At 57.7% G+C, this 21,972-nt stretch overlaps 2 protein-coding genes and 1 pseudogene across 16 annotated transcripts in view; 2 read left to right on the top strand and 1 right to left on the bottom strand.

The window, feature by feature from the left end:
* LOC127464006 (gastrula zinc finger protein XlCGF7.1-like) overlaps positions 1–7,962 on the top strand; it is a 118,585-nt gene extending 110,623 nt beyond the window's left edge. For 4 of the 6 annotated variants that reach the window (XM_051774108.1, XM_051774109.1, XM_051774104.1 and 1 more), the window contains 2 exons: positions 7,228–7,332; positions 7,584–7,962. In XM_051774108.1, coding sequence (XP_051630068.1) covers positions 7,228–7,332; positions 7,584–7,845 — 367 coding nt within the window. In that variant the 3' untranslated portion in view covers positions 7,846–7,962. Of the gene's footprint in view, positions 1–6,962; positions 7,333–7,583 lie in introns of all 6 variants that reach the window. The other 2 variants (XM_051774107.1, XM_051774106.1) reach the window with 1 other exon arrangement.
* Positions 1–21,972, top strand: part of LOC127464000 (class I histocompatibility antigen, F10 alpha chain-like) — a 189,835-nt gene that overhangs the window by 150,535 nt on the left and 17,328 nt on the right. The window lies entirely within an intron of this gene.
* LOC127464014 (class II histocompatibility antigen, B-L beta chain-like) lies at positions 12,982–15,927 on the bottom strand (annotated as a pseudogene).

Raw genomic sequence — 21,972 nt, 5'->3', positions numbered from 1 at the left:
AAGCTCCCGGCTGTGGGCAAAGCCAGCCCATGGCCCAGCGGGGTGGGCTGGGGCTGCCCAGGGGCAGGAGACACGGGCCCCACGGAGCGAGGCCAGCGGAGCCCCAGTGGGCCGGGGCTGGAGCGCCCGAGGCCCGGGAGAGGCTGGAGAGCAGGCAGGGAGCCCGCAGGCCTGCCCGCTCCCAGCTGGCAAGGGCTGCAGGCAGAGAGGCAGCTCTGCAGGCCTGGAGCAGCACAGGGGCTCTCCAGCTCTGCCCTCGGCACAGGCCTCTCCCAATGCACCAGGCACAGACGGGCACCATTGCAAAGGGGAACCTTTTAGCCCCAGTTTCGGGGGGAATCACAGACTCGCCCCAAGGAGCCACAGCCAAGAGTCTGGTGGCAGCACGGGGCCCTTCCTGGAAATTAAAGAACTTTCCTAATCTTTCAGTGGGCCCACTTTGCCTTTGGATTCGTTGTTTCCATTAATCACAAAGGGGGTGTTAGGCCATAAATCACCTTTAGCCAGCACACAGCAAAAATTCCTCACAAGCTGCTTTGGAGAGAACACAGCTTGGGAAAAGCACTAGAACTGTCAGTTTTGTGAGAGTTACCCTTGATAAGCTTCAGTGAACAAAGCCTGGGAGAGAAAGATGTGTTCTTGAACCTGCATATCTGGAAACAAGGGCCTTCTGCAGAAAGCAGCAGGTAAGGAGGAAGATGAACAAAGACTCAGCATTTGTGGGGGAAAATCCCCACTGGAGAAAAAGGTGCTAAAAAGAGTAAAAGTGTGAACTAATTAGCATAAGCAACAAGAGAGTACTGAGCAAGAGTGGCTAAAATACTGATTAATGAAATGGAACAATGAAATGATGGCATTTGGAACCGATGAACATTAATTTCTTTGTCATAAATGTGTAAATGGGTGCAAAAGTGATGTACTGCTGTCTGTGTGAAGGCAGCATTGTTGTTGGCCACATACACAGCCAGCAAAGAAAGTAATGCCTTGCTTTGTCACACTAAACCCACGGTGTTAGAGGGTTTGATTGATCCCAACAATGTCAGAGCATTTGGCAACACCCTCAGCACTCAGTCACTTGCACTGCCAGCATGGGGGCCAAATGCTGTCCTTGGAAAAAACATGGACTGCCATCATTTCCAGGAGCCCAGCTCCAAAATTTGGATAGCACTTCCCCAATTGGATATGTCTGGGGATTGCTGCCATGCCAAAAGGGCCAGGACAGAAAGCTGCTGCTGGCCTTTGCCTGCCCTGGGAAACCTTTCCTCTGCCCCCCAGCACTGGGACTGGGTGCTGTCCTTCCCAAGGAAAGGGACTGTCATCCCCCCCGGGAGCCACCTCCAAACCTTGGATGCCACCTGCCAACCTGACTCTGTCAGGGATTGCTCCCACCCAAAAGGGGCCAGCACAGGAACCTGTTGCTGGCCTTTGCCTGCCCTGGGCACCCTGTCACCTGCCCCTGAAACACTGGGGCTGGGGGCTTTCCTTCCCAAGGACAGTTAATGGCACCAACTTTCAGGAGCCCACCTCTGAGCTTTGGGCATCATCTCTGTCCTGCAAAATGGGTGTTTCCTCAACCCTTTGTGTTCCCTTGGTCTGTCACAGTCCCAAAAAGGCTGAGACCCTTGTTCCTGACCACTTTTAAAGAGGATTTGAAGCTTAAAGTCTTTTAGGAAACTAATCCAAAAGAGCCCCCCATTTCCAACAATGGCTTTCCTGCATTACTGGAGGGAGCAGTGAGAATTTTGGGATGAAGTCTTTACTCTGCTGCTGATGAGCTCAGAGTCGGTGTCTCCTGTGCTCTGGCCACGGGGCAGGGCCTCCCTGCCCTTTGGTCCCTGCCTCGTGGCCACCCCTGTGCCAGGGGATACTGTGCAGGCCACCTGGAAACAAACCCATTCCAGCCCAGCATTCCCCTGTGTGCCCACTGGAATGTGCACCAGACACCCTGAGGGAAGAAACATTTCCACAGGAGAAGACTTTGCTCTTCCTGCTGCAGCCACAAATGGGAAAAATGAAACCCTCCAACTCTGTCCTTTTGTATCAGTGAGTCAGGCACCACTTTCTTCTGGCCAGGGGGTGTGTTGGGGATAACTCCAGCCCTCCCTGCCCCCCAGCCTTTTCACTTATTTATATGTGTTTAGCAAAGAAAGAATTTAAAGGGCATCAGTTCTAACTTACATCATCCTCTTCAGTATTTAGTATTCTGTCCTCTACTGGTTATTGACTTCTCACTTCTCATGCTAATTAGTCCCCATTTTTCAGGCTTTTTATTATCCTTTTCCCAGGTAGGGAGTTTCCAACACCTATTGTATGGTCTTTGTTAACCTCTTCTTTATCTTCTAGTTCCTGCAAAATGTCCTTGTGGTCTGTAAATTCTGCATTCCCTGTGTCCAGTTTCAGCAATCCACCTCTCTCCCCAGGCTTTGTTCACTGAAGCAGATCAGGGCTAGTTTAGCAAAACTCAGAGTTGCAATAATTTTCCCAAGCCTGTTCCCACAAGAGCAGGTGATGACAAACTTTGCCAAGTGCTGGCCAATAGTGACTTAAGACTAACCCACTGTTTAGGATGAATATTCTGGTAATGATTCACTAAAGCAATTAACTAACAAGTTAATGAACACCATTCATTTAAAAGAATCAGGAAATGATCTCGTTCCCAGCAGCAGCACCGAGTGCCCGGAGCCGATGTGTGCAAGTGCTGGGCTGGAGCAGAGACGTGCTGGAGGGGCAGATGGCAATGGGACAGCACAGAAAGGGGAAACGCTTCCCCCCAGGCCAGGGAAAGGCTGGGTTGGTCTCTGCAGTCCTGGCAGGAGAGGCCTTTGCTGTCGGGGGGTCTCTGCAGCCCCTGAGGGGCTGTGCTGGAGGAGAAGCTGATCTCAAGGCAGGACAGAGACGCTGAAAATGTCTTTGGGTGGGCACATCTCGTGATTCAGGAACACTGACAATCATCCCACAGAGCCTTGGTTGAATCATCAGGTGGGTGATGAAGGGACAGAAGGGCCTGCAAAGCCTGGGAGCAGGTCCCCCATTCCATTGCAAGTGGGAACACCGTGGGATCTTCTGGCAGGGCAGCAGGGCTGGGCACAGGCAAGCCAGGAGATGCTGGAGGCTGTGGCAGACAGCTCTGGGCCCCAGACAATCCCTGGGCTGCCCAGGGCTGCTCTCTTGCTGCCAGACAAGGGGGTCTGGCTGGGCAGGGGAAGGCTGAGGGAGCCAGGGTTGCAGGGAGCAGGGAATGGTGGAGCTGCAGGACAAGGAGCAGAAGGGCCCTGCAGGGCTGCAGCAGAGCTGATTGCAGGGAGCTGCCTTCAGGGCAGGGATTCTGCCCCTGGGCTCTCCCTGCTGAGGCCACACCTCGAGTGCTGTGCCCAGTTCTGGGCCCCTCACTTTGGGGAAGGTGTTGAGGTGCTGGAGCATGTCTGGAGAAGGGCACTGGGGCTGCTGAAGGCTCTGGAGCACAAGTGCTGTGAGGAGCAGCTGAGGGAGCTGGGCTTGCTGAACCTGGACAGAAGGAGGCTCAGGGGGGACCTTCTCACTCTCTACAACTCCCTGACAGGAGGGGGGACCCGGGGGGTCGGTCTCTTCTCCCAGGCAACCAACAGTGGGACAAGAGGGCACAGCCTAAAGCTGCACCAGGGGAGGTTTAGGTCAGACAGGAGGCTCAAGTTCTTCCCAGAAGGGGTGACTGGGTGTTGGAATGGGCTGCCCAGGGAGGGGGTGGAGTCACCGTGCCTGGAGGTGTTTCAGAAAAGACTGGACATGGCTCTCAGGGCCATGGTCTAGTTGACAGGGTGGGGTTGGGTCATGGCTTGGACTCCATGATCTCAGAGGTCTTTTCCCACCTTGTTGATTCTGTGATTCTGGAATGGCCCCTTGGTTCCATGAGGTTTTGCAGTGTCACAGTGGCCCTTTGATTCCATGAGGTTCCACAGGGTCACAAAGGCCACTGGATTCCATGAGGGTACCAAAGGTCTCAGGGCTCGTTTGATTCCATGAGGCCCCACATGTCACACTGGCAACTTTGTTCCATGAGGCTCCACAGTAGCCCCTGGGTTCCTTTAATTCCATGAGGTCCCGCAGTGTCACGATGGTCCCTTGATCCCATGGGGTTCCGCAGTGTCCCAGGGTTCCTTTGGCTCCATAAGGCTGATCTTGGGCTCTGAGACAGAACTGAACCAGCAGTGGTTGTCCAGAATGTGCCCTAGAAAATATCTGTGTAACCAACTGCAATGGAGAGAAACCAGCCAAGGAAAGGAAAGAAACAATGAAGGGAGGAACTCGTGGTTCACAGAAGCAGCAAAGCAGGCAAAGGTGGGGTGTTAGAGAATCCCAGAATGAAAGAATGTGCGAGTTGGAAGGGACCCCAGAGGGATCATCAAGTCCAACCCTGAGCCCTGCCCAGGCCCATCCCCAAGAGTCACAGCCTGTGCCCCAGAGGATCATCCAAACTCTGCTGGAGCTCTGTCAGCCTTGGTGCTGTGCCCACTGCCCTGGGGAGCCTGTTCAGTGCCAACCACGCTGGGGGGGAAGAACCTCTTTCTAACATCCAACCTGAGCCTGCCCTGACACAACTCCAGGCCATTCCCTGGGGGCTGTCCCTGGTCCCCCCAGAGCAGAGCTCAGGGCCTGCCCCTCCTCTGCCCCTCCTGAGGAAGTCGGAACTGCCATGAGGTCTCCCCTCAGTCTCCTCTTGTGCAGCTGAACACCCCAAGTGCCCTGAGCTGCTCCTCCTAAGGCTTCCCCTGCAGAGCCTTCCCCATCCTGGTGGCCTCCTTTGGACACTCTCGACTGGCTCAATCTCTTCCTTCCATTGTGTCCCCCCAGAGTGCCCCACTATTGAGGTGAGGCCGCCCCAGGGCAGAGCAGAGCGGGACAATCCCCTCCCTGGCCCGACCATGCTGGGCCTGATGCCCCCAGGACAGGGTTGTCCCTCCTGGCTGCCAGGGCACTGCTGACTCCTGGCCAAGTGGGCACCCCCAGGACCCCCAGGGCCCTTTCCCAGCACTGCTCTCCAGCCTCTCATTCCCACTCTGTCCCCACATCTGGGGTTGCCCCATCCCAGGGGCAGAATCCGGCACTGCCCCTTCTTGAATTTCCGTGGCTCTGCTGCCAACCCATCCCGCCACCGCCCCAAAACACCCACCGGGGACCCCCAAAATCCCCCTAAGGGGCATTTGCGGCTCAGCTTTGGAGTCCTGTAAGATCCAAACATTCTCCCCCTACATCCCCCCCTTCCAAAAAAGAAACAAACACCAAAACCCCCACCAAGATATTTGGGACGAGCTCCCCTTTCCCGATCCCCCGCGAGATGGGGCGGGGGGGACGATCCTGTTGCCGTTCCCGCTCCGCCTTTCTCCCTGCCCTTCCTGCCGCCCCTCCTTCTCCTGCTGCATCGCTGCGGCCGCGGGCGGAGCTCTGGGGTGAGCGGGGGAGGGGGACGAGCCGATGGGAAAGGGGGGAAAGGGAGGGAAACGGGGGGTAGGACCCCCAAAGGGAGCGCGGGGGGCGGTGGGTGAGCCCCAAAGGGAGCTGGGGGGAGCCGGGGTTTGGGGGGCCGGTGGGCAAGGGGTGGGCGAGGGGGGCTAAGGGGAGGTGGGAGAGCGGGCAAGGGGTTCCCTTGGGGGTCCCTTGGTGTCCCCATGCGTTGATCTGTGGAGAGGGGGGCCCTTGAGAGGGGACACCCCCGGGCTCGCTGTGCCGAGCCGGCGGTCGGGGCCGTGCTGTTGGTTGCCGATCCCGGCCGGCTGAGCCAAGAGCCCGGCCACGTGTGCGGGGCCCGATCCGCTCCCTGCTCTCGTTGCCCCGGGGCAGCCTCTGGTGTCCCCCCGGCTGTGGGGGCGTTTTGTTGGCTCGGGCACAGGCGGCCCTTGTGCGGGGCTGTGTGCCGGGGGGCTGCTGGGGGTCCCCGGGGGGTGTTTTGGGGCGGTGTCGGGGTGGGTTGTGGGCAGAGCCCCGTGGGTGGTCGGGGGGCTGCGGGTCCCCCCCTTGTTGGGGGTTGGTGTTGGTGGGTGAGGCCCCGGCGGCTCCATTGTGAGGCCGGTGTGGGCGGGGGGGGCTGGTCCGGGGGAGCCGGAGGGAGCCGAGGCAGCGGGTTTGGGGAGCCCTCGGGAGAGCCGGGGGTGGGGGGAGGAAGGGCGGGAGCCCCGGAGTGTGGAGAGCGGAGCGGGGCGATGGCGGAGCTGGGGGACCCCCGGCAGGCTGGAGGGGGGAGCAGGGAGAGGGAGGAGCCCCGGGAGGCTGCAAGGGGGGTCCCGGAGAAGGGGGAGCCTGGGCAGTGGGGACCCCTGGGATCCACGGGCCAAGAAAGTGGAGAAGGCAGAGAGGGGGAATGTCTGGGAACCCGGCCCCCTGAAGCAGAGTGAGGGGAGAAGGGACCCCTGAGACCCCCAAAAACCCCGGCACCCCTAAGCGGGACCCCCAGCAGCCCAGAGAGGGGAGAGCCCAGAAGGTAAAGGTGCAGAGACCAGAGCGGGGGAACTTCTGGGAGGGGTTTTTTGGGCTGAATGTTCATATTTTGGTGTATTTTTTTACTGTCCCTTGATCTTTTGCAAATTTGGGGGGACTTTGTTGTTTGTGTTTTTTTCCCAAATCTCTGTGTTTACTGTTTTTCTGGTCTAAATCTTGTTGTTTTGGAGATTTCTATGGACACAAGATGCCCAGTGAGTCCTAGAGCTGGACTTGGGCAGGAGGAACCTCCAAGACAACGCACTCACCCCTTGTTTTCCCCCTCCAGTAGGATTTCTGCTTCCCAAAGCTTGGGCGGATGGAGGAGGAGGCTGCGAGGAAGAGGAAGATGCCTTGGGCCCCCCAGGCAGGTGAGGAGGAAGTCAGTGCCCCTTTGGGTGGGTCTTTTGTCTTTTGTGGCCGTCCTGCCGGGGCCGGAGTTGGGGGGATGTCCTTGGGCTTCCCTGTGGGCCGGAGGCAAATCCCCTGCGTGTCCTTGTTGGTTCCTGCCCCAGGCCCCGAGGTGAGGCCGGAGAGCGTGGAGGACAAATCCCCCCGGCAGAGCCTGGTGGGAGAGGCCGTTTTGAAGGGCTCCCCGGCGCAGGAAGGCAGCGGGGAGGAAAAGGGCCGGAGATGCCCCCGCAGGAGGGGCTCCAAAGCCAGCCCAGGGGGCTGTGAGGAGGAAAGAGCCAGTGTGTGCCGGGAAGGCGGCCGGAGCTTGAGGCGGAACTGCGAGCTGGTGGTCCCTGAGCAGCCTCCCAGCAGGGAAAAGCGCTTCAGGTGCTTGGAATGTGGGAAGAGCTTCAGCAGGATCACCAGCCTCCTCAGCCACCAGCACATCCACACTGGGGAACGGCCCTACAAGTGTGGGGAGTGTGGGAAGAGGTTCAGGCAGAGCTCTACCCTCCACAACCACCGTCGCATCCACAGTGGGGAACGGCCCTACACGTGTGGGGATTGTGGGAAGAGCTTCAAACGGAGCTCCTACTTGCTCGGACACCAGACGATCCACAGTGGGGAACGGCCCTACATGTGTGGGGAATGTAAGAAGACCTTCAAATGGAGCTCCCACCTGCTCCGACACCAGATGATCCACAGTGGGAACGGCCCTACACGTGTGGGGAGTGTGGGAAGAGCTTCAGGGACAGCTCCAGCCTTTGCAAACACCGTTGCATCCACACCAGGGAATGGCCCTACAAGTGCTTGGAATGTGGGAAGAGCTTCAGCACAAGCACCAAGCTGCTCAGCCACCAGCACATCCACACTGGGGAACAGCCCTACACGTGTAGGGAATGTGGGACAGCTCCACCCTCTACACCCACCTTCGCATCCACATCAGGGAGAGGCCCCACAAGTGTGGGGAGTGTGGGAAGAGCTTCAGGGACAGCTCTGCCTTGACCTCCCACCAACGGACCCACCGGTAAGAGAAGCCCCGAGTGCCCCGACTGCGGGAAGAGCTTCGGCCGCTGCTCCAACTCCATCAGCCATGGGAGGACCCGCGTTGGATGATCCACAGGGACCCCCGTTGGGCACAGCCCTGGTGTGCTGGTTTAAAGGTAAACCAGCAGGGGAAATGACAGCGGTGACCCCTAGAATGGGATGGAACACCTGGAATGGGAATGAGATTGCCTGGAATGGGAATGGGGACATCAGGAATGGGATGGGGACAATAGCAATGGGATGGGAACACCAGGAATGGAAATGGGAACACCTGGAATGGGAATGGGGACATTGGGAGCAGATTGGGGACACTAGGAATGGGAATGGGGCCAGCAGGAATGGGAATGGGGACACGTGGAATGGGGAAGGAACACCTGGAATGGGAATGGGAACACCTGGAATGGAAATGGGGACACCAGGAATGGGAACACCCGGAATTGGAATGGAGACACCTGGAATGGGAACACCAGGAATGGGAATGGGAACACCTGGAATGGGGACACCAGGAATGGGAATGGGAAGACCTGGAACTGGAATGGAAACACCTGGAATGGGAATAGGAACACCTGGAATAGGAATGGGGGCAGCAGGAATGGGAATGGAAACACCTGGAATGGGAATGGGAACACCTGGAATGGAAAGGGGAACAGCAGGAATGGAAATGGGGACACCTGGAATTGGAATGGAGACACCTGGAATGGGAACACCTGGAATGGGAATGGGAACACCTGGAACTGGAATGGACACCTGGAGTGGGAACACCTGGAATGGGAATAGGAACACCTGGAATGGAAATGGGGACACCTGGAATTGGAATGGAGACACCTGGAATGGGAACACTAGTAATGGGAATGGGAACACCTGGAATGGAAATGGGGACACCAGGAATGGGAATGGGAACACCAGGAATTGGAATGGAGACACCTGGAAATGGAATGGGAACACCTGGAATGGAAATGGGGACACCAGGAATGGGAATGGGGACACCTGGAACTGGAATGGAAACACCTGGAGTGGGAACACCTGGAATGGGAATAGGAACACCTGGAATGGGAATGGGGAAACCAGGAATGGGAATGGAAACACCTGGAATGGGAATGGGAACACCTGGAATGGAAATGGGGACACCAGGAATGGGAATGGGAACACCTGGAATGGAAATGGGGACACCTGGAACTGGAATGGAAACACCTGGAGTGGGAACACCTGGAATGGGGATAGGAACACCTGGAATGGGAATGGGGACACCAGGAATGGGAATGGGGACACCAGGAATGGGAATAGGGACACCTGGAATGGGAATGGGAACATTGGGAATGGGAATGGGAACATCGGGAGCAGGTTGGGGACACCAGGAATGGGAATGGGATCACCTGGGATTGGAATGGGGACACCAGGAATGGGAATGGGAACATTGGGAGCAGACTGAGCACACCAGGAATTGGCAGGGGGACACCTGGAATGAGAATGGGAACACCTGGAATGGGAATAGGGACAATAGGAATGGGAATGGAGACACCTGGAATATGAATGGGAACACCAAGAACTGGGAATGGGGAAAACAGGAGTGGGATGAAAACACCAGGAATGGGAGGAGCGACAATAGGAATGGGAATGGGGACACCTAGAATGGGATGGAACAGCTGGAAAGGGAATTGGAACACATGGAATGGGAATGGAAACACCTGGAATTGGAATGGGGACACCTGGAATGGGAATGGAGACACCTGGAATGGGATGGGAACAACTAGAACGGGATGGGAACACCTGGAACAGGAATGCAAACCCCTGGAATGGGAATGGGAACAGCCGGGCCCGGGCTGTGTCCCTGGGGAAACAGGAGGCCAGGCCCAAAAGAGTTAACTCAGAAATTTGGGCCTGCTAACAAACTACCAACATCCAAGACCATCTGTGCTCGTTCTGTTCTACTGACTGGAGCAAAGCTTCAGAGAATAGTACAGGAACATGTCCTAGGCCTCGAGGGGATAAATTAGAGAGACAGCAGGATCAGGGAGACATTGGAATAGGAGGAATAGGCCGGGAGCCAGGGCTTTTTCCAAGCTTCAGTGAGCGGGTCAAGAAGAATGGAAGAGAAGGAAGGTCAAGCTGAGGAAGATGAGTTGAAGCCCCCAGAGCCATGGAGGAAGAGTGGAAGTACCCTCAGGATTGAGGGCCAAGAGAAACACCGCCCCAAGCCCCGCCTGAGCTCCACCTCTACTGCGCCTGTTATTAATATGCATCGATAGATGTTGTAATCACTTGAATATGCATTTAATCCCAGCTGAAGATTGTAGAAAAATGCTGATTTTGTGTGAGGCCTTTGAGTAAGTTTGTCCAGCTCCAGCTGGCTTGCTCCCAACGTTGAATAAACAAATCCCTTGCTGCTTAAAGATAAAAAAGTCTCTGAGCAGTTTCTCGGACCGATTTTTCGCATTCAGCGCCCAGTCAGTCCCAGGATGATCCCAGTCACTCCTGGTCTCTCCCAGTTGCTCCCAGTTTCCCCCATGTGGTCCCACTCATTCCCAGTTGCCCCCAGAAGCTTCCAGCATGATCCCAGTTGCTCACAGCCACTTCCAGTCATCCCCAGTGCACTCCCAGTTGCTCCCAGTATGATCCCAATCACCTCCTGCATGATCCCACTCACTCCTGCTATGATCCCAGGATGACCCCAGTCACCCTCAGTGTGGTCTCAGTTGCTCCCAGCATGGGCCAAGCTTCTCCCACCGTGATCCCAGGATGATCCCAGTTGTCCCCATCATGGTCCCAGTTGCTCCCAGTTGCCCCTAGCACAGATCCAGTCACTCCAAGTATGATCCCAGTCCTCCCTCCTGACAGTCTCAGTCAATCCCAGTTGCTTCTACTGTAGATCCAGTCACTCACAGTTCCTTCCAGTTGCCCCCAGCCTGGTCCTAATTCCCCTTCACGTAGTCCCAGTCACTCCCAGTACAGTCCCAGTCACCCCCACCATGGTTGCAGACACTCCCAGGATATCCCAGTAGAGCCCTCAGAATGCTCCTAGTCCTTCCCAGTCACTCCCAGTTGCCCCAGTAACATTTCAGTTTCCACCAGTATGATCCCAGTGACTCCAAGACACTCCCACTATATCCTATGTGGCCTCCAGTTGCTCCCAGTAGCCCTCAGTGTGGTCCCAGTTGCTCCCAGTATGATCCCTGTTGCCCCAGTTCTGGTCCTGGAGGGTCCCAGTGTGCTCAGATCCTGCTCCCGGGGGGTCCTGCTGGGTCCCAGTCCTGGTCCCGGTGTATCCTGGTGTCCCAGTCCATCCCAGTCTGTCCCAGTCCATCCCAGTCCATCCCAGTCAGTCCCAATCCATCCCAGTCCATCCCAGGCCATCCCAGGCCATCAAAGTCAGTCCCAATCCATCCCAGTCTGTCCCAGTCCATCCCAGTCCATCCCAGTCCGTCCCAGTCCATCCCAGTCCATCCCAGTCCATCCCAGTCTGTCCCAGTCCATCCCAGTCCATCCCAGTCCATCCCAGTCCATCCCAGTCCCTTCCCAGCCGTTTCCCAGGTCCTGCCCCCCCGCCCCCCAAGATGCTGACGGGGTCGGGGCTCCGTCTTTGGCTTCGTCTCCCTGGGCCTGCCTGGAATGAAGGGGCCGCTGGGACACTGCGGGACCTCCTGAGACCAAAGGAACCCCGGGAGAATTTGGATACTCCTGGAATCAAGGCACAACTGGGACACTGCAGGGCCCTATGGAAAAAAAGGAACCTTGTGACACTGCGGAATTCCTGGAATCCAGGGGCCTTTGGGACATGGGGGCCTCATGGAACCAAAGGAACCCTGAGGTGTTTCCAAAGGTCATGGAATCAACGGGCCACTGGGACACTGCAGGGCCTCTGGCAATTAAAGGAACACTGGGACACTGGGGCAGGACATCCCCCTGCAATGGCACCAAGACAATGCCCCATTTGCAAAGGGGTCAGTGCTGAGCTGAGAGGGGGCCAGGCCAAGGCAGGAGATGTTGGAACCCAGACTGGTTTCACCCCAAATGAAGCCCCTGATGGTGAGGGAACCCCGGGAGTCCAAGGACTGTCAGTCCATGGGTTTCTACCAGAAAGGTCCAGTCCCCTTTCCCAGGGGCAGGTTCTTCCAACAGAACCCTTCTTGGGGGGTGTGTGGAGATTCCTGCCTTGGCTGGGGACCCCCCAAGGTCACTGCTGGAGGTTGAGAGCAGAGATCTCCCCACGAGCGCTGGTCTGGGGGAGTTCCATCCATCTCTAATTAAGAATTATTGCTTGTTTGCCACCTTTAGTAGAATTGCTTCAACAATTGCTTTAGTGTAGTGCCCTGTCCTATCTTATCCTCTACTACTGGTAGTTTTAGTGTGTATGTTGTGTAGTAAATAATTCTGGTTTAGTCCTTTTGTCTGATCATTTTTAAGAATAAGTAGTTAATTGATATAAATATAACTGCTTTTCCATCATTAAAACCTATGGGACAAAACTGGTTCAATCCCATCTCTATAATTCCTTAAATTCAAACCATTGGCACAATGCAAGGCTCAGATTGGATCCAGCTGCCCCCAGGCTCCTCTGGGAGCAGGAGTTTAGTGTCACCGGACACAGAGATTTCTGTGAACAGTTTTTCCTGCACTCTGTAGGCCTTGCTTGCCATGGAAGTGTCAAGTGTGTATTGTTTCTACTTATAGACTGTGTGAAAATATGTGATGCTTATACTTGTTAGCTGTGTGTCTAATTATAAGGTTTGAGAACATGATATGTTTATAGAAAGAAAACCTTGAGAAACTGAAGATAATGAAACACCTGCAAATTTAGTAAAACCCCAAAACCAGATTAATTAGAAAGAGGTTTCTATGCCAAGGATGATTTCAGATCGCGTGGACAGAACATCAGGTCCAGTGAACTGGGGACATGAGACACGTGCACAGACTGATCTATCCAATCACCTTATTGTGAGCATGTGCCCTAAACAAACTAAACTGTATAAAAGTTAACTGATTTAAATAATAAATTGACATATTGCCGATCCTAAGGGTCTGTGAGCTTATGTTCGTGCCTCCCCATCGATAACTGGTGCCCGAAACAGGATGGGACTTCCTCTTTGTCGAGTTCTGAGGGACGTAAGGCGAACAGAAGGACGTGGGAGAAGCAGCCGTTTACAGGTAGCGTGACCCCGGCGCTACGGAACAAAGTCATGCGCGTGGGGAAAAAGAAATCTTACCCTGATCAGGTGAGTCGGCTGAAGAAAGGAGAATCGGGGTCTGCAGAAAGAGGCAGTGCAAACGCTCCTTTATTTAATTCTCTCTGAGAGGGCTGGGGGGGACACACGACCCCCAAAAGTGCGGGCGGGGCAAAATTGGGAGGTCCCGGCTGGGCCCGAGGCCACGGGGAGGGGCTGCGGCCGCCGGCGGCTCAGGAGCTCTGTGGGGAGAGAAAAGGGGGTGAGAGCGGGGTGGGGGGGCAGGGGGGTCCAGAGGCTGTGGGAGAGCAAGGGGGGGGGACACACCCCCCCTTTGGGGACCCCCCTTTACCTTCTCCCGCAGGTAGAAGCCGAGCCCCAGCGCCAGGAAGACCAAGCCCAAGACGAAGCCCCCGACCCCCACCAGGATCTTGCTGCGGACGGTGTCCGGTGGCACCTCTGGGGGGAGCCAGGGGGGTCAGCACCCCCAAAACCTCCTCCCACGCACCCCCCAGCACCCCACAGAGCCCGGCCCGCTCTCCCCCAGCCCACCCGGGGGTCCCTCCAACCTCCTGCCAGTCCCTTCCCAGCCCCTGCAGGGATCCCACCCAGCCCCTCTCAGACCCTTTAGGACCCTCCAACCCCCCTCCCATCACCCCCAGCACCCCCCAAACTCCCTCCCAGTCGCCCCCAGTTGCCCCCCCGGTGCTGGGGGGGCCGGGCCGTACCCCAGTGCCGGCTGAGGGGGTGCTCCAGGCTGACGTGCTCCACCTGGCAGCTGTAGGTGACCCCACACCGGGGGGGGATTTCCAGCAGCACCAGCACCTGGTAGGTCCAGTCCCCGGTGGGGACCACGTCGGTGGCCACCACGTGCTCCGGCAGCTCCTGCCCATCCTGGAACCACCTCACCTGCACCGGCGCAGGGTAGAAATCCATCACGGAGCAGAGCAGGTGGCCGGGGCCGGGCTGGGAGCTCGACGGCACCAGCGAGATGGACACGCTGGGGGGCACTGGCAGGGACGGGGGAGACACTGGGCTCAGCTGGGGGGCACTGGGAGGGAAGGCAGAGGCCTTGGAGGGCACTGGGAGGGACTGGGATGGCAGTGGGAGGGACTGGGATGGCAGTGGGAGGGACTGGGAATAGACTGGGGGAGAAGGGGCTGGGCTTGTGGGGGCACTGGGGAGAGAGTTGGGAGATGTGGGAGTGAAGTGAGAACGACTGGGAATGGAGTGAGAGGGTCTGGGAATGGATCGAGAGGGTCTGGGAGTGGAGTGAGAGGGACTCGGATTGACTGGGATGGACTGGGAGTGACTGGTCTGGACTGGGAAGGAAGCGAGCGGGACTGGGAGGCTGAGTCCTGGTGAGGGAACTCTTTGGTTTGGGTCTGCCTGGCAACTGGAGCGTCATCAGAGTCGCGCTGGGATTGGCTGAGGGGCGTGAGCTCGGTGGCCCCAGCGGGGTGGAGACGCGGGGGGGCACTGGGAGAGACTGGGATGGACTGGAAGGAACTGGGAGGGGGCAAAAGGCCACGAGGGAGGGCTGAGGGGTCTAGGGTGATTCCCAGAGAGGGTCTGAGGGGCTCCAGGGTCATTCCCGGGGCAGGGGCCGAGGGGACCCACTCTGCCGCACAGTCACCTCTCCTCTCCTCGCTGAACGGGGTGATCCCCTCGTAGTTGTGCCGGCAGTACCTGTCCACCATAGACCGTTTGTACTCCAGCCATTCCAGTTGGCTGTTCCAGTACCTGGCCTGGATCTCCCCAAACGGGGTGTCCCCCACAAAGACCCCCACATCGCTGTCGAAGTGCGCTTGCTGCTCCCGGTTGTAGATGAGCTTCTCGAAAAACCTCACCCGCTCGGTGCCGTTGATGAAGTGGCACTCCTCCTTTCCCATGTGCAGGAACACCCCTGTGTGTGCAGGACACGGGTCAGGGCGTGCCCCGTCCTCCCACCATCTTCCTCCAGCCCCCCACAGCAGGGTGGGAGCTCAGGGGGCCACCCCGGACCCCCCTTTCTCACCCCCTCTACCCCATGGACGCCCCAGCACCAGCTCTTGGCTGGGGGAGAACCCCCCCATCAGCCCCCTGGGGACGGACAGGGGGATTGGGGACCCCCCCACTGTGGATCCGACCCCCCCAGAACCCCAGAGAACCGCTCCAGGGCTCGATGGACACCCAGGAACCCCCAGGGCACCCCTCTGCCTGCTCTCCCACACCCCTTTGCCCCCCTCTCCCACCCCTTTCCCACCGGCCCCACAATCCCCAGACCCCCCCGCCTTCACTTTGGGGCTCCCACACCCCTCCCACTCACTCCGGGCCTTCTGACCCCCCTCGCACTCACTTTTGGGGCTCCCACCCCCGCTTTTCTCCCCTCTTGCCCCCCTTTCTCACCCCCCCGCTCACCCGACAGCTCCTCGCCCGCAGCCAGAGGGGTCCCAGCACCACCAGCACCGCCAGCACGGCCCCAGCTCCCCGCACACGCTCCATGCCCAGCGCCGGACAGCTGCTGACAGCCCCAAACCAGCCGGGCGGCGCCGTTTTGGGGGGTTTGGGGCGCGCTGGGCTTGGCTGAGGGCGCAGTTGGGGCCCTTTTTTCGAGGCGTCTTCCCGGCGACTGATGAGTCATCAGCGCGGCGCGCTGGGATTGGGCGCGGGCGGCGTGGGCGCTTTGGGATTGGCTGAGGGCCGTTGGGGGCCCCCGCGGCAGCCCCGGGGCTGGGGGGTTCGGGGGGTCCGTGGGCTGCGGGGGAGGGGGGAGCTCAGGGCCCACCAAAAATGCCCAGCCAGGGCTCCCGCAGCTCCCACGGGTCCCCAAAATGAGTTGAGGGCGTTCTCTGACTGGCTGAGCTCGGGGAGGGCTCCGTTCCGGACGGGTCTGCCCGGCAGCTGATGACGCACCAACAGCGCTCGCTCCCATTGACTGCTGCTGCTGACCCTGCCCGGGTTTTGGGGTGTCCAAGGTGGGTTCTGGGAGTTCCCGGATTCCTGGGGTTGGCGTTTGGGTTGGCCTGGATACGTGGGGATGAGGTTCTGGGTGGCCCCGAGTGCCCAAAAACCTCCAGTTCCTGGGATTCTGGGGGTGTGACGCTTCCCAAATCCCACTCTGCCTGGGATTTTTAGGGTCTGGGAGTGTCCAGTCCCCTCTTTTCCAATATTTTGGGCTCTGGATGTGCCCAAGCCAACTTTCTCGGGGATTTTTAGGGTCTGGGAGTGCCCCAACCCCCTATTCCCATGCGTTTCATGGTCTAGGAGTGTCCAAGCCCCTCTCTTCCAATATTTTGGGGTCAGGGAGTGCCCCAACCACGATGTTCCTGTAACTTCTGGGATCTAGGAGAGCCCCCATGTTCCCAAGATTTTTGGGGTCTGAATGTCCCCAAAAGCCCTGTTCAAAGGATTTTGTGGGTCTGGAAGTGCCCAAACCCCCCCATTCCTGGGATTTTCAGAGCCCACTCACTTCCCCCCCAAAAACCGGGACTGCAGAGAACTGGGAAGCTTTACTGGGAGCACTGGGAGCAGCCAGCTGGGGTGTGAACAAAAGCAGGGCCGGGGGGAACACACGACCCCCCCAAAGTGCAGGTGGGGATGGACTGGGGGGTCCCGGCTGGGCCCGAGGCCATGGGGAGGGGCTGCGGCCGCCGGCGGCTCAGGAGCTCTGTGGGGAGAGAAAAGGGGGTGAGAGCGGGGTGGGGGGGCAGGGGGGACACCGGGATACACCGAGACCTGGACTGGAGCCAGCGGGACCAGAACTGGGGCAACTGGGATCATACTGGGAGCAACTGGGAGGATGCTGGGGGCAACTGGGATATACTGGGAGTGTTTGAAAGTGAGTGGAACCATAATAGGGGTGAATGGGAGCAACTGGAACCACGCTGGGGGCAACTGGGATCATCCTGGGAGCAGCTGGGCCCCTGCTGGGCTCATACTGGGATCAGACTGGGATCTTAAAGGGAGAGACTGGGTCAATCCTAGAGACAACTTAGAGCAACTGGGATCACACTGGGAGAAACTGGGAGCAACTGGGACCATGCTGGGGAGTACTGGGATCATATTGGGATCACAGTTGGAGAACTTGGCCAATGCTAGGAGAAACTGGGGACACAGTGAGGGTGACTGGGGTCATACTGGGAGTGACTGGGAACAAACTGGATTCGTACTGGAAGTGTCTGCAAGTTACTGGGATTGTACTGAGGCTGACTGGACTCATAGTGGGATCATACTGGGAGCAACTGGGACCACCTTGGGGGCAACTGGGATCCTACTGGGAGTGACTGGGATCCTAGTGGGAGTGACCAGGACCATACTGGAACCATCCTGGGAGTGACTGTCAGTGACTGGGATCATACTGGGAGTGACTGCAAGTATTCCAGGGGGAACTGGGAACCAGTGGGGCCATGCTGGAAGTATGGTGGAACTGGGAGTGACTGGGAATGACAGGGTGCATGCTGGAGGAAACTGGCATAGACTGGGAGTGACTGGGAGTTACTGGGATTGTCCTGATGGGAACTGGAAGCATCCTGTGGCAAGTGGAAGTAACTGGGCATGACTGTGAGCATGCTGAGGGCAACTGGGATTTACTGGGAGAGTCTGCAACCATCGTGGGGGGGACTGGGAGCACACTGGGAGTGACTTGGACCATGTGGGGGGCAACTGGGAGCAACTGGGAGTGACTGGATCTACAGTGGTGCAACTGGGATTGGCTGGGACCATGCTGGGGGAAGACTGGGATCACACTTGGATTGACTGGATCTGTGCTGGAGGCAACTGGGAGCAACTTGGCCCATGCTGGGGACAACTGTGATTGTACTGGGATAATACTGGGATATTACTGGGATCAGACAGGGATCATACTGGAAGCAACTGGGTCTCTGCTCAGGAGAACTGGGAGCAACTGGGATCACAGTAGAAAAACTGGGAGCAAGTAGGACCACACTGGGAGTGACTGGGAGTGGCTGTGAGTAACTGGGATTATGCTGGAAGCTACTGGGAGCAACTGGGAGTGAGTGGGACCACATTGACTTCAACTGAGGTATACTGGGAGAGACCAGGAGGGACTGGGATCATACTGAGACTGACTGGGATCATAGTAGGAGTGACTGGGAGTGCCAGGAATCATCCTGGGAGCAACTGGAACCATAGTCAGTGACTGGGAGGAACTGGGAGCCTGCTGGGGGCAAATGGCTTTATCCTGGGAGTGCCAGGGCATGTCTGGGTTCATCCTGGGTGTGAGTGCCACCATCTGGGGTGTCACTGGGAGCTACTGGGATGGTCCTGAGAGGGACTGGGAGGGAGTGGAACTCTAGTGGGGTGACTGGGAGCAACTGGGACCATGCAGGGAGTAACTTGGATCCTACTAGGAGAGACTGGTATTGTACTGGGAGTGACTGGGATCATAGTGGGATGATACTGGGCATGACTGAAAGTGACTGAGATGATACTGGGGGTGACTGGGAGCCTGTTGGAGGCAAGTGGGATCTACTGGGAGTGGCTGGGAGTGACAGGGATGATACTGGGAGTGACTGGAAGCACAGAAGGGGTAAATGGGAGCAACTGGAACCACACTGGGGGCAACTGGGATCATACTGGAAGCAACTGGGACCACCTTGGCGGTAACTGGGATCCAATTGGGAGTGACTTGGATCCTATTTGGAGTGACTGGGAGAGACTGGGATCCTAGTGGGAGTGACCAGGGCCATACTGGAACCATCCTGGGAGTGACTGTCAGTACCCAGGATCATACTGGCAGTGAGTAAAACTACACAGGGTGGAACTGGGAGCCAGTGGGGCCATGCTGGAAGTATGGTGGAACTGGGAGTAACTGGGAGTGACAGGGTGCATACTGGAGGCAACTGGCATAGACTGGGAGTGACTGGGATTGTACTGATGGGAACTGGAAGCATCCTGGGGCAAGTGGAAGTCAACTGGGTATGACTGTGAGCATGCTGAGGGCAACTGGGATATACTGGGAGTGCCTACAGCCATCCTGGGAGTGACTGGGACCACACTGGGGGTGACTGGAAGTGGCTGTGAGCAACTGGAATCATACTGGAAGCTACTGGAAACGACTGGGAGTGAGTGGGACTACATTGGGGCAACTGAGATATAATGGGAAACACCAGAATTATACTGGGACTAACTGGGAGCAACTGGGAACTTACAGGGGGTAACTTGGACCTACTAGGAGAGAATGGAATCAGACTGGGAGTGACTGGGATCATGCTGGGATCAGACTGGGTGTGACTAAAAGTGACTGAGATCATCCTGGGGGTGACTGGGCCCATCCTGGGGGTGACTGGGAGCCCCTGGGCCCGTGCTGGGAGCCCCTGGGCCCCCCTGGCTGGAACTGCTTTCCCTCCTGCGGGTTCTTGGCAAAGGCCCCAAAGCACAAACTCTGCTCCGAGCCCTCGGTGCGTTTCCTCCCTTTGGGCAGCAGCAGCTCCTGAGCCCTGAACAGGCTCCTGTCCCCTGCAAACACTTCCCCTGCCTTTGACCTGGGAGCTCTCAGGGACTCACACATTTACTGACTGTTTAAACTCGGCTTTTTCTCTTATTTTTCTTCTTTTCTTTTGTCTTTCTTTCCTCTTTATCCTTTCTAAAATTCCCTCTCCCCTCTCTTTCCCTCCCCTCCCTTTTCCCCTCCCCTCCCTCTGTCCTTTGTGCTGCCAGCATGATCCCAGTTGCTCCCAGTATGATCCTGGGCACTGACAGTCACTCCCAGGATGGTTCCAGTATGGTCCTGGTCACTCCCACTAGGATCCCAGTCACTCCCAATAGGATCCCAGTTGCCCCCAAGGTGGTCCCAGTTGCTCCCAGCCCCCCCCAGGATGGTTCCTTTCCCTCTCAGGGACTCCCAGTCTGAGTCCAGTCTGGCCCCAGGCACTTTCAGTCACTGCCTGGACGATGCCATTTGCCCCTGCATGGTCCCAGTTGCTCCCAGTATGATCCCACTAGGAGTCCAGTCACCCCTAGTATGATCCCAGGAACTTCCAGACACTTGCAGTATGAATCCAGTTTGTTTCCAGTCATCCCCAGTATGGTTGCAGTCCCTCTCCCATACTCCCAGTATTATTGCAGTCACTCCCAGTACGATCCCAGTATGAACCCAGCAGGGGCCTGGCTGATCCCACTCTGATCCCAGTTGCCCCCAGTGTGGTTGCTCCAGGATGGATCAGGAATGGGGACCCCTCTGTGCCCCCCCCTTGTGTCACCCTGTTCTGGGGAAGCTTTGGGGGGACATCTGCAACCCAACACGGCATCCAGTGCATCCCAAAGTGTGCTGGGACCCCCTTAAACCACCCCACAGCCCCCCAGGGAACCCCCAAACTCACTCAGAGTCCATCCAGGACCCCACCTAACCCCTTTTTGGGGGGGACATTTATGGGCTCTGGTTTTATGGGGAGCCCCCCCCGCTGAAGGTGAGGAGGTCTCGGGTGAGAGGGGGTGTTGGGAAGGGGGGAGGTCGGTGAGTCAGAGGGGATAAAAGGGGTGGTGGGACCCCAAACTGAGTGGGAGGAGAGTGGGACCCCCCAAAGGTGGAGGGGGAGGGAGACTGAGGATTGGGGGATGATCGAAAAGGGGAGGGAGAGGTCGGAAGAGTGGGGAAAAGGTACCCTTAAACTGAGCATGAGGGGGCTGGGGACTGGGGGAATGACGTGTAAGGGGTGGGAGAGGAGGGAAAAAGTAGGTGTTGGGACCCTAAAACTGATCCTGGGCGGGCTGGGAATTGAGGGGAACCATGGAAAACCCTTGTCAGAGAGAAAGTTGGGTGACCGGAGTCCTGGATGCTTTTAGGAAAGAGGTCTAAATATTTCTTGAACAATGGAGGGAGGTCACTTCTTTTTTCTTGACCTTTCCAGTTCTCCATTTGGGGGCAGGATGTCCTCTGGGCCAATGGTTTGTTCCCTTTGCAGTGAGTGCAGCCTCAGAGGGCTGAGCCCTCTCTGGCTGGGCTTGGCCTCTCCTGCAGAGACTCAGGCCTGGCTGGGCTGCCCCAGGCAGACGCTGCAGGAAGAAGAGCTCAGGCCGCCTGGGTCTGGTGTCCCTGGGGCTCAGCCTGTGCCCCATTGCTGGGCAGGGGCTGAGCCCCACCTCTGCCTGGGGGCCTTGGCCAAAGGGCTGCCAAGGAAGAGGCCCAGGAGCCTTGGGGCCTGCCCAGCTTTCCTCCTCCCTGGGGGCTCTCAGTCCTCCCCTGACACCGGGTGGGCCCAAGGCCTTGCTGGCTTCGGGCTCACGGCCCGCCGGCACCATCCCAGCGGCCTGACCCCCCTCCTTCCCCTCTCTCCAGCCTCTCCTGCCTTTTCTGGCAAGGGGCCATCCAAGGCAAACCCCGGTTCTCAGCAATGGCACCTGTGGCACGGCTGCAAGGCTCCAGTGGGCCAGGCAAGAGCAGGAGCACCGAGAGCCTGAGGAGCCAGGAGATGCCCTGGCAGGGCATGGTGCTGCTGCGGGACGAGCTGACACCTCTGCAGTCTCTGCCCGTCCCTGCCAGCCCACTTCTGCCCAGGCTCTGGGCACGGGGACGCAGCACTGACACTTTTCAGCCCCCGCGCTGTTCCACAGAGGCTCTGATGTCACAAGGCCCTTGCCTGGCAGCCAGGAGATGGGCAAGGCAAGGCAAGGACGGAGCCTCTGAGCCACCAGCACGCTGTCCCCAAAGGCTGGGGTGGCACAGAAGCCCAGAGTCCCTGAGCTTGGCAGAGACTTGTGAGATCAACCGGCGTCCAGCCTACGCCCCATCCCCAGCACGCCAAGCAGAGCACGGCACTCAGTGCCATGGCCAGTCTTTGCTTAAACACCTCCAGGGACGGTGACTCCACCACCTCCCTGGGCAGCCCAAAATGCTCTGAGGCATCACACCTCTTCTTTTACAGTTCTATCACAACTTTTTATAAGTCAATCATAATACATTACAGAGCTCCATTTTTATGTTGGT

This window comes from Manacus candei, unplaced genomic scaffold (assembly GCF_025592945.1).
Source record: "Manacus candei isolate 608988 ecotype Guabito, Panama unplaced genomic scaffold, ASM2559294v1 h1tg000185l, whole genome shotgun sequence".
Taxonomy (NCBI): domain Eukaryota; kingdom Metazoa; phylum Chordata; class Aves; order Passeriformes; family Pipridae; genus Manacus; species Manacus candei.
This window is presented reverse-complemented; position numbering and strand designations above follow the sequence as displayed.